General features: G+C 42.1%; 1 protein-coding gene across 1 annotated transcript; it reads right to left on the reverse strand.

Moving 5' to 3' along the window:
- Positions 1-78: 78 nt before the first annotated feature.
- Positions 79-12,315, reverse strand: GABARAPL1 (GABA type A receptor associated protein like 1). The gene is made up of 5 exons (XM_027856437.1): positions 11,930-12,315; positions 5,355-5,433; positions 4,245-4,363; positions 1,636-1,697; positions 79-1,418 (listed from the first exon to the last, which is right to left on the reverse strand). The coding sequence occupies exons 1-5, from the start codon at positions 12,017-12,019 to the stop codon at positions 1,358-1,360; spliced, it is 411 nt and encodes a 136-aa protein (XP_027712238.1). The 5' UTR covers positions 12,020-12,315; the 3' UTR covers positions 79-1,357.
- Positions 12,316-12,672: the final 357 nt, after the last annotated feature.

Below are 12,672 nucleotides of genomic sequence, written 5' to 3' on the forward strand. Positions count from 1 at the left end.
CACACACACACACACACACACACACACACACACACACACACACACACAAAAGAAAGACACCATTTGTGAGGCCATGGCTGATCTTGAAGTGTGCAATTATTTTATTTCCTTGCCCCATAGCAAGAACTTCATTTACACAGGAACCTGCAGCTAGTACAACAACTGACAAAGAGAGGTGTTTCCCCATCACAGGGGACCAGATTTCCAACAAAGCAAAAATGGAACTAAATGGCTGAGTTCAACACCTCTTTCCCTGCCCCCCTCCCCCCACCAAAAGAGAAAACAATCAAAATTGACAAAAATAAATCAGGACCCAGAACTTTCTAACAGCAGCTTTGATGAATGAATACAGAACAAGTGAGTTGAATTTATCAACCATCTATGTGTGCATGGGAACAAAAATGCTAGAGAGAGGTAATCCCCCTCCCAACCTTCCCCTGTACCCAGAATGGTGGGGTTTAGGAATGATAGGGAAAGTTCCCACCTACAGCTGGGAATGTTTGAAGGTTAATCAAGTCCAGGGCAGATAGGGCTTCCTGTTCTGTACTAAAATGTATGCAGAGAGAGGCTGGGACAAAAGTTCTCCATAAATTCAATTTAGCAATATATCCTGCCTACCCTCCTTTCCAAAGTCCACACAACTCAGAGCCACATTCTTCAAGTGATTTCACCACCACTGGGACATTTCATAAGACTGTGGAATGGAAGTTAGACAGGGTGGGGGAGGTGGAGGGGGTGTAGGAGGAGTTATATTTTAGGGTCCTAATGCCAAATAAGTTTCCTCTTTGGTCCCCAGGCCTGGCCCTTAATTTAGAAGGACAAGAAGGAAACGTCGAGTGGGAGAGAGATGCAAGCTTCTGGCCCAACACCTCCACAGGAGACAAAGAGGAGCAAACACTCTCCTCTTATCCTCCATACTCCATGTCTTTCTGTACTGTCTTTTAAGTGAAGTCTGGAGATACAAGCCCAATAAGCCAGGCAGTAGTGGTTATAACTATAGGGCAATATTTCCCTTTGAGAATGATACCTAGGGATATTGGGGGAGGATAAAGCCCACAGTAGGACTATGGAAGAGATGTTGCCAAGGAGAGATGATAAAAACAAGTTTGGTCAAATACTGGGGTAGTCATAGAGCATTTTCTTCTGTCTCTCCCACCCACACCCCTCCTACCAATGTATCAAACTGGGTTTCCCAGTCCCCAGGGTAAGAAAACTGGGAAGTCCTCCCTGGACAGAGACTATCTGAACACAACCTATCAACACCCCCCTCCCCTGACCCTTCTATCCAGCACAACAAAGGCTAATTTCGCAGGGTGGGAAGAGGGCAGGAAGGAGGGGTGCCATCCCCATTTCCCAATCATACATGTCGAAAACTTCCCCCAGCCAATCCAGCAGCTCTGTCCTGTAATGCCTTCTTCCTGGGCCAGGAGAGTAGCAAAAGATATCAAGTGAGAAGGTAAACAAATGATGGTGTTTGTGTATGTATGGTGTGTGGTTAAGTGTTTCCAGTGGTCTTAGGCTTTAGCCTCCTCTCTGGTGGGAGCCCACCCTGCCCACCCCCAAATCCCCACACACACCCTTTCCCCCACCCCCCAAGTCCAGTTGCTCCCAATCGGTTTGGCCCCTGCCACTCACTTCCCGTAGACGCTTTCATCACTGTAGGCCACATAGAGAAAATAGTCTTCCTCATGGTTGTCCTAGGGAGAAAGGGGAGAGGAAGAATGATAAAAAGAATACTGGACTCAAGTCACAGGACCTGGGCTCAAATCTTCTCTCTGAACTATGTGACATTGGGCAAGTCATTTAACCTTTCTGTGCTTCAGTTTCCTCATCTGTAAAAAAGACCATACTAGATGATCTCAGCCCTTTCTAGCTTTATGATCCCACAGTCAGAATTCTGTCCTGAACTCCCAACAGAACTAGAGAGATTAAATGAAGTGATAACTAAGACATTAGCAAGGCATGGAGCAGCGTCAGGTGATGCCTATGGGATGCCATATTCTCAAATTATTTTTGTAGATTATTTTAATGTTGAAAAATTGAGCCAACTTCTAGTTTGAGCACATGATCAAAGTAGCACCAATTGATGAAGTCAAGTGTTTCTCTTTCTCACAATCATATTAACATAAATTTATTAACAAAAGGCTGAATGAATTCACCCATTCTGCTTATACATCCTGTGGGAGCATATTAAAAACCACCTTTCACTAGAAATATTAAGGAACAAATATTTCTCTAGTTTAACTCTCCTTTCTAGATTTGTCTTCATTAGAAAGTAGGTAGTAGGTCAAGAACAAAGGATCTCTTCCTCAGGGAAACTGCAATAACAGTGGGAACCAGTATTTAAGCACAAAAGTGCTTTGGATCAAGTCAAGAACATTGTCTTCCACATTTCTAAGAAGTCTGGTTAGTGAACCACTTAAGGAAAGGGCAAGGTATTGATAAGTATTGAAAGGAAGAGTCAAGGAAAGAACTGAGTAGATCTAGCTGAAGATAAGGTGACTATTATTCTGGAATGTTCATCCAAAACTGCATTTAAACATATTACAAACTTTTCCTGGTTCAAGATTTTTATAAATGTTAATTCAATTTGAGAAGTGCAAGGATATTGGGGAGTGGGGAAAACTATGTAAGCTGAGTCATATCTTTTTTTTTTTAGTTATAAACATTTATAATTTAGGATTTAGAATGTTAAGAAAATTGTTTTTGGCAGATTTCCCCCCAAAACACGATTCTTTGATAATCCAATAACATTGGATTGTGAGTGATTATATTACCTCTCCACTAGTAGAACAGATACATTTCTGTTAAGGCTGTTTTCACCAGTTTTGTCAACAGAAAGGGGCTTATCTTGCCTGGGCTAGTTGGTTTTGGAAGAGCCAAAGATTCTTATCTCTAAAAGTCTACAAGCAGTATAAACTGATAAAACTGTATCAGAGAGAAAATGCACTTTCTTCCCTCTTGCACAAGTAAGGAAGTATGGTTATGGAAAATTCTATATTATATATTTTGGCTGCTATATTGATCAGTTTTATTTGTTCTGCTTTTTTTCTTCTTTTTTTTTTGGTTACAAGGGATATCTTTTCTGGATAGGAAACAGGAAAGTGATCTTTTCATAAAATAAGGTGATATAAAACCAATCATATCAGTAAAGATTTAAATTAAAATTATATCTATAAAATTCAAAGATTTTATAAATGAGGGCATCTGTACTTTGTTCATTTATGTGTTGCCATCTAAGACCTGACTGAAACAAATAGATGCAAAATACGTATTTCCTAATTTTCTAATTATGCCTTAGTAGCAATTCCAGAAAAGATTAGGACAGGGATGGGAGAAAACCATAGGTTTCTGGAGAAAAAATTATTTTCTTTCTTTAATACACAGAATCATGGAATGTTAGAGCTGTAAAGGGCTTCAACTAAAGCTTTCATTCTGTAAATGAAGAAACTGGGGCTCAGAGGGGTTAAGTTACTTGCCTAAGCTCACCTGTCAAATGAGATAAAGGGTTTGCAAACCTTAAAAGTACTATACAGTCATCACCATCTAGCTGACTGAAAAGCCAGGACTAGAACCCACATCTCCCGACTCCTAGTCAAAAAGCTTCCTTGTTGAACAGTAGACTTGAGCATAGACTATCATGTAATAACATGAGGGGAGACTGGAATCCTCAGATACTATGATATATGTTCTGGATGCTCCATTTCATGAAAGTCCCCCTATGACAGAGGGGAAGAGAAAGGTGGTCTTTTCTCTCCACTTTAGAAATGGATAATCTAAGATTGAGACTCAAAAAGTGACAAAAGGAACCACAGCATAGCTAAGACTATTTGAGTCTGGCCTTTGAACTTCTTAGTTGAAGGCTCTCTAACTGAAATATATCCTCCATTCAATTTGAAGACTCACTGATGGATTATTAAAGAACAGAGAATGATTTTTTCTAAATGGGTTTAACAAATAAAAGACTTGTATGCCATTAATGGAAATAACCCATTATTAGGGAGGAATATGAAAGCAAAATACTAAAGATCATAGACTAATGGTCAATGCCTTTTTACTCAAAGTCCTGTGGAAAGTGTGGCACTTTCTAAGTCAGGACCTCTGCCTCTCAATCTGCAAGTGGAAGATACTACTCCCCCCATCCCCCATCCCCCATGCCCCCCACATTTTCTAAGAGATGCTAAGATAACCTATGGGGAATTCTGCAGATGACAAGGAATACTTTGGATTGGCATCATTGTTACCTCATAAAGTTGGCCCATGGTAGCACTAGTAGGAGGGATAGTGTTGTTGACAAAGAAGAACAGGGCGTCTTCCGGCCGAAGGTGGATCCTCTTCCGAATTAAGAAGTAGAACTGACCAACTGGATTGAGGCAAAGGAAAAGTTTCAGATTGGGTTGTGGAGAGCAATGTATTGGAAGAAGCGTAAGAAGCCACAGAGCCGCATCTATTAGCATCTGTAGTATACTATAGACAAAATCTCCTCTTACCTTTGTCTTGGAAGTGCTTTCAGGGCACTTGTCCCCTTTTGCTTCCTGGACCATCAAAAACCCCAAAACTCCAAATAGATGAGCCTGGTTTCATGTCCTCCTACATCATCTGAACCTATTTCTTAGCCACCTCTTCCACCTACAATGTCAAACCTGAAGTATGGTTGCTAAACCTCATCAACTGCCATGTTCAATCTGCAGTAACAATCCTTAAGCTTGAGAGAAATAAAAAATGTTGCCAAAGGTCTTGAAACTGACTTGCCATGTAGCTGTTACTCTGATCACTGCAGCTGCTTTAACATATGAATTCAGATGAAGGTTCCCAGTAATTTATCTAAGTCCAAATCTTAATCTTTAAGACAACAATACTACTCTCAGGTATGTGGGCTACTTATACCCACAGCCCATGGCAACAGGGAATGAAGCTTTAACAGAAGGAGGGCACGATAGAGGCCTAGTAGTCAAACCTACAATTAACCTTGTGGGCAAATTCTATGTTGGTAGAGGAAATTCACCAACTTGAATATTATGGGCATTCCCAGACTACTTAATGGGACATAAAACTGAATTCCATTGGTCTGTAACATACCACAATGTTGCAGCTAAGACTGATTCCTAAAAATTAAGTGCTTCTAGTCAGCTGGAGGGGAATCTGAGCCAAAAGAAATTAAATGATGGCCTTTCAGCCACCAAATAGGTTTGGAGACATTTAGGGACAAATGTTTTGTGGCCTTCTGTTTCAAATTGAGTATTCTGTCTGGGGAATACAAAACATTTCCTCCAGCTTTCCCTTCCCACAGAATCTCTTTACCAGGAAAAGCAGATCTTTTGTAAAAAGTGAGGGGATGTGGATTGTTTTGTTACCTGTAAGGTCAGAAGGCACCAGGTACTTCCTTTTGTCCAGGTCAGGGACTCTGGCTTTAGGTGCCTTCTCCACAATTACCTGTTATTGAGATATAAAGAAAGATTTAAATAAGACTTTTTTAAAATTAAAATTATGTATTGATGTATTTTGTTTTTACATCACTTGTTCATTTCTGAATGTATGTCTTCCTTCCCTCCCCATCTATCCATTGTAAGAAAGGATTTTTTAAAAGGGAAAAATAGTTCAAAACTAATTCCTATCAGTCAAGCCCAACAACCAGCCAGCATTTACCATTTTTATCTGCTATTTATATTTTATTTATTTATTTTTATTTTCATTTTTTATTCAGAATTTAACATCCAATAAAAATGAGCATTTCCATATACACTGTAGAGTAGGAGAGAATTGTACATGAAACAGTTATTCCTATTACATAGAGCTTGCTTTTCTTTTAAAGAATAAATTCTACATATAATTTTTTTTTTTGTTTTTGCCTTTTGGTTGAAGCAATTGGGTGACTTGCCCAGGGTCACACAGAACTACTAAGTGTCAAGTAAGTGTCTGAGACTGGATTTGAACTCAGGTCCTCTTTACTCCACTGTGCCACCTAGCTGCCCCAACATATAACATTTTGTATTCGACTTGTCTATGATTCCTTCCGGTCTTCCTTAACCCCCATGCCCTTCATCTTCCCGCACTGAAAACAACAAAACCTTTAGTAACAAATGGCATAATGAAGAAATCATAGATGAAAGTTTCCATAGCAAGGCAAACTGAATAGAGCATAGGCCCCATTTAACATGCATATTTTCATTTTCCCTTTTCCCCAAATGCCCATACCCTGTGTTCCAAGTGGAAGTGAGCTGTACTGTTATGGAGATAAGCACAAATAAGAAGCAAGTAGCCCAGTTATAAGGGTTAGAATATGAAAGCCAAGGCCAAGGGACAGAAAAAACCTATGAGTCCTAGATTTTGTGGTTTTAGAAAAGATAAGAGAGGGGCAGTTAGGAGCACTGGCCCTAGAGTGAACTCAAATTCTCCTCACTCTAGGGCCAGTGCTCAAGTTCAAATCCAGCCTCAAACATTTACTAGCTGTTTGACCTCGGGCAAATTACTTAACCCCAACTGCCTCCCCCCTAAATTTTCAAAATGAAAGGAAAAATAAACAGAAAAACTGCAAAAGTGAGGGGAAAAGTGGTATAATTATGTGAAGAAATTAATCAACAAGCACTTATTAAAGACCTACTATGCACCAGACACTATGGCAGACACGGGGGACACAATACAAAAGGCATTCAAGGGAGCTTACAATCTACTTGGGGGAATACAGCTTGTTCACAGAAAAGTAAATACAGGGAACATATGAAATAAATACATAATGACGTGGGGAGGGGGAATGATCAATAAAGTCCTCTCAGGCATACTGAAAGGTCTCTTAAGGACAGTCAGCTGCTTAAAAATCAGTGAACAAGAATGGAAGGGGTCAGTTTTTTTTTTTTAAATACACTGGATGGCACACTGGAGCTAAGAAACCAGGGATGAGGAAGTGGGCTAAATTTCTGTAAATTACTCCTTCAAAGTCACTCAAATGGAAGATTGAAAGAATAAATTAATTATTCAGGGGTTGAAGAATGACAATGAGTACATCCCAGTCACAAAGGCAGTCTTCATCTTGATTCCCAGGAGCCAGCTTTGGTTGAGGGAAGGAAAGAAAGGGCAGGACAAATACCATAGAGATAGAAAGGGCAGGGAGGCAGGCAGGCTACAGACCATAAAAATGGGTGGAGAGAGTGTTGAAAAAGGCACATGCAATCCTTCCCCACAGTCTTATTCTACCTGGATGACTGGGGGGGGGGGGGGGGGGAATTAAGGCTTTTTGGTTGGTGTTCCAGGCTAAACAGATTCCAGAAATTCTACTAGGGAGAACTGGTGGAAAATAGACCCAGATAACATGTAAAAGGTCCTGGGAAGCGGCTAAGGTGATCATTTTTGGTGTTCAGTTTCAAACTTTTCATGATGCCATACAGGGAGTGTTTGCCATTTCCTTCTCCAAGCTCATTTTATAGATGAGGAATTAAGGCAAGCAGTTTAGTGACTTGCCCATGATCACACAGTAAGAATCTGAGACCAGATTTGAACACTGGAAGACGTCTTCCTGACTCCAGGCCCAGTACTCCATCCACCACACTACCTAGCTGCCCCTTTCAAAGTGCTATGTAAATGTGAGTATTATTAATATTTAGGTCCTGGGATTGTTAAAAGAGCTAATGCCACCACAGCATCCTTGACATGTTGGTTGGTGCAATGGATAGACCCCTTGGTTTGGAGTCAGACAAAACTTCAGTTAAAATCAGGCCTCAGACATTTGCTAGCTGTGTGACCTTAGGCAAATCACTTAACCATTCCTGCCTCAGTTTCTCTGACTGTAAAATAAGGGTAATAATAGCATCTACCTCCAAGGGTTGTTGTGAGGATTAAATGAGATAATATTTGTATAGCACTTAGCATAGTGCCTGGCACTAATAGTATCTGTTTTGGACAAAGTTCTAGAGGCTTAGCTACTAAGTCACAGACAAGACTATTGATAGATGAAGATCTCCACACTCAAGTACAGAGCCTAAGAAATCAGGTGATTAATGAATTTTATTCATTTTTACCAATGAAGGAAAGTCTTTGGAGAGAATTTGCTCCAAATTATAGGACTAATAAGTAACTGGAAAGGAGGCAACTTGTTACAGTGGAAAAGTCACTGAATTTAATATTAGGACTTGGGGACTAAGCTCTGTAAATTATTACCTGTGACCTTATGAGCAAGTCACTTAATCCTTCTAAGCCTCAGTTTTCTTACCTGTAAAATGAGGGGATTCATAAGTTTAAAGCTAGAAAGGCCCTCAGAGGTCACTCAGCCCAACCCTTTCTTTTGAGAGATAAGGAAACTATAAAATCCAACAATGTTAAGTGATTCACTCATAGCCTGAATGAGTACTCTATTATGTCAGCTTAAACCCAGGGGTCAAAATGATCAATCAATTCAATAAGTAGGTGTTTAGGGCCTACTAAGTGCCAGGGCATGGTGCTCAATACTGGGAATACAAAAACAAAAGTTAAAACAAGTCCCTGCCCTCAAGGAGCTTACATGCTATTGGGAGAATCAACATGCACAGAGATATATACAAACAAAATCCAAGATGATTGCAAGGGGGTTAAGGGTACTATTAACAGCTGAGAGAATTAGAAAGGCCTCATTTAAAATGTGGCCCTTACACTGGATCTTGAAGACTAAGGATCCTAAGAGGTAGAGCCCCCATTCTAGGAATGGGGACCATCTGTAAACAAGGCACAAGGTAAGAAATGGAGTTGTGTATAAGGAATAGCAAAGAGGCAAATCTGCCTAGACTGTATCAGACCAGAAAGGGAGTAATGTATAATAATGCCAAGTTGTTAAGAGTATGGACTTATAGTTCTTTGGGTGCAGCCTTTTGACGGAGTACAAGTTTTATAGAACAAATCCTTTTATTAAGGGGATGTGTTCTACGAAGTTCGGACTCAAAGGACCAAACTTGAAGACCTAGAGGACCACATGTGGCCTCAAGGCCACAGGTTCTCCAACCCTGGGCATGATCCTAGAGTTTTAAGGAATCACTAAAGTGACTGAAAGGACATGATCAGATCTTTAAAAAAAGTCACTTGGACTCTAATGTGGAGGAGTGAGACTAAAGGTGGGCAGACCAATTTCAAGGCCATTTACATAGTTCAGGCAAGAGTTGATACTGTTATGAACTAGGGTGGAGAGGTGGCAGATGAAAATGGCATTGTGGAAGGACAATAAGCAAGATAACAATGGAATGGATAGGAGGGGTGAGGGAGAAGGGAAGATTCCAGGTTCATAACCTGGGTTGACTAAAAAGATGGGTAGTTAGGTAGTGCAGTGGATAGAGTACTTACTGAGCTTGGAGTCAGGAGTTCAAATAAGGCCTCAAACACTCACCAGTTGTGTGACCCCAGGCAACTTACTTAATCCTGTTTGCCTTAGTTTCCTCCTTGAAGGAAATAGCAAACCAATCCAGTATATCTGCCAAGAAAACCCCAAATAGGGTCACGCAGAGTCAGACAAGACTGAACAACATAATTGAGAAGATGATGATGTCCTTGACAGATATGGGGGACATTTGGAAAGAAATAGGGGTGAGTTTAGAGGGCAAAGGAAGATATTTTGGACATGTTTAGTTTGGGATGTCTATGGGATAGCTAGTTTGAAATATCAAAGAGGCAGTGCAGTTTGTGATAAAGAAAGGGAGGACAGGAGAGAGACTAGGGCTGGCTATATAAGATCTGAAAGTCACCTTCATGTTGTTCGGGTCATTTTTTCAGTTGTGTCCAACTCTTTGTGACCCCATTTGGAGTTTTCTTGGCAAAGATACTGGAGTGGTTTGCCATTTCCTTCTCCAGTCTAGAGGCACAGAACTAGTCTGAGACTGGATTTGAATTCTGCCTCTTCCTGACTACAGGCCCGGAGCTTTAATCACTGTGTCACCCAGTGGCCCCTGGCCACATTCACTGAAGTGATAATTTAGTCCATGGGGTTTGATGAGGCCACTAATAAATCAAGCCTCCCTTTGATACAGGCTAGCCAAACTGGCCTTCTTATCTTCCTCCCACATTAAACATCTCCTAAATCCATGTCTTTCTTTGCATTGGTTGTACCTCATGGTGAAATACATTCCCATCTCACCTCTGTCTGTCTTGTAGAATGTTCCTTCAAAATCCTACTGAATTTCCACTTTCAACAAGAAGCATTTCCTGATCTCTACAACTGGTAGTGCCATTCTCTCCACTGATTACACCGTATTTATTTTGTATACTTATTTATGTTGTCTCCCCTTATGTAAGATCCTTCAGGGCAGAGGTTACATCAATTGCCTTTGTATCCCCAGTAGCATAAGTGAGAGAATGTATAGAGAGAAGTTAAAGAGTGTACTGTAGAAGTTAGGGGATGTGCTACATACCAAGGGTGGGGAACCTGCTATAGATGAGAATGAGAATGGATTAGGTAGGAGAACAAAAAACAAATCGAAAAAACAAAAATAGTGTCAGAAAATACCAGAAAGGGGAAGATAGTCAACCATGTCACGTGCTTCAAAGAGGTCAAGAAGAGAGCTTGTTTACTCTGTCATCTTCAGTGTGTGTCTAGTGGGAGATGTGGAAGGTGACTGGAAAGGGGACCTCCTTAGAGAGGGTGTCTGACATTCTATAACTGGATGCAGATGTGCTGAGATGGCCTACCTTGTTTCTAAGCCTACCTCAACTAGTCTGCTTGGGGAAATGTCAGTCTTAATAAGGTCTCAGCTGTTAGACCAGGAACACAAAGGCTATAAAAATAAATGCTGCCTCATATCCCCATTATCTTAACTTCCAGATCTCCATCCTGGCTTAACTGACTTCTAAATTTTCCAGCAGTGATGTCAATCAATATGGTCCTCTATCATTCTGCAGGGAGCAGGGCTGGGGTAAAGCAATAAAGCATTTGTCATTGATCTTTTTTGTTCCCACTTGATACTCGTAGTCCTTGCATTCATCTCTCCCAAAGTCTATGGTCTATGCTCCCTCTACCCCACCCGACCTGCACGTGAACCTGTTTTTTCCCAAATCCAAACAGCCCCACTTTCACTCTGAGGCCCAGCATGTTCCCAAACAGAAGGGAGGGGAGCGGGTGGCGCAGCAGGGTGGCAGAGACAGAAAATATGATAAATCAGAGCTGAAAGGAGAACTCCCCCCTCCCCCAATTCCTGCTTTTTTTGTGACAAGCCAGTCTGGTCAAAAGCAAAACAGTCACCAGGGAAAAGGCCGTTCTCACTCTCAAATGCATTAATTCTGAAGCCAAGGATGATGAAGCAAACTGGCTGCTGCGCAGATAATATGTCCCTGTTTGCCAAGTCAGTTCGGTCTTGTGGTTCTTTTTCTTTCTTTCTCTTTTTTAAACCTGTTTCCCTATCCAAGGAATAAGAGAGGAAGGAGGCCCGTGTTTCTCTTCCCCCACCCAATTAATTCCAAGGACAAAAGGTCTAGAAGCCTGTGGACAGAACCACAGTTAAATAAACCATTGAAAGAACATAAACAAACAGGGCGAATCCGCATAGCCATCGCCATGGTGGCCACCCTGATTAACAGCTTTCTCTATGCGTTCTTACACGCAGTCAAGAAAAGACCCCTTCCAAGCGATTCTCACACAAGAAAGCCGCAACACGAACACAAGCAACACCTACACAACGCACCTGGAGCACTCCTGAGTCACGGGGCTTCATTTCCGCACACGCACGCATCATGACAGTGATGGTGCATTGCCCCCATTCCTCAGACTCACAACATAACATTCTTCTACACGGCTGATGCTCAGTCTTAGAAGGGCCCCCAGCTACTAAAGGTGGGGCGAGGGGCGTCTTCAGTATGGATTTCCAGTGATTATCTTCCAAGGACCCTTCCAGCTCGTCGGGTGAGAGATCTGTCCGCGTCCCCCTCCCCTCCCCCTCCCTTTTCTCTTCCTCCCACCCTTCTCTCAGGCCCCCATGCCACTCACAGGGACTCTGTCAGGATATTTCTTCCGAATCTTCTCCCCTTCTTTTTTCCGGTACTCGAAGGGATGATCCTCCTTGTATTGGAATTTCATGATGCTCCGCAGCGTCTCCGATCTCCCTTGGGGGGCCTGGCTCAGGCGGAGGGGATAGATTCTCCGAGTCTGGCTTCCCCGGGTCGGAGTCCAGTAAGAGACACGAAGAACCTCGGCGGTGCTAACCACTGTTGCCCTGCCCGCTCTGCTCCACCAGCCCGCTGAGAGCGCTCAGAACTGAGGCCCCCGGTGGCCCAAGCTGGGAGGTGGAGAGAGAGCCGGCGTGGGGGTGGGGAAATCCTGCAGGGTTCTTGGGAGAGCCGGGAACACACAAGCAACACAGTAGCAAGCCTGGTATTGTGACGTCACAAGGCCCCGCCCTTCCCTCCCACACAATGTTCTAGACCGTCCGGGTCTTGTCTCCGAACCGGGGGCCAACGAAAATATTGTTCAAATCAGGCCACGATATTCGCTTTCCATTGGTAAAATAATCCTTCACCAAATCTTTTTAATAAAAATATCGTGTGGTTTGACTCGCCATTTGTTTCTTTCGCTACTGAATTTCTTAAGGCAAGATACCAAATATGAGTACTTCTCCCCCTCCACTTCGTTGTGGTTTTTTTTTGGTTGAATCCAAGAGCAATTACCAAAGATTAAAGTCCACCCCTTCTAAGCACGTTGGGGTTGTTGGTTGTGGTAGGGGACGTGAAGGG

This window comes from Vombatus ursinus, unplaced genomic scaffold (assembly GCF_900497805.2).
Source record: "Vombatus ursinus unplaced genomic scaffold, bare-nosed wombat genome assembly UNPS02011431.1, whole genome shotgun sequence".
Taxonomy (NCBI): Eukaryota; Metazoa; Chordata; class Mammalia; order Diprotodontia; family Vombatidae; genus Vombatus; species Vombatus ursinus.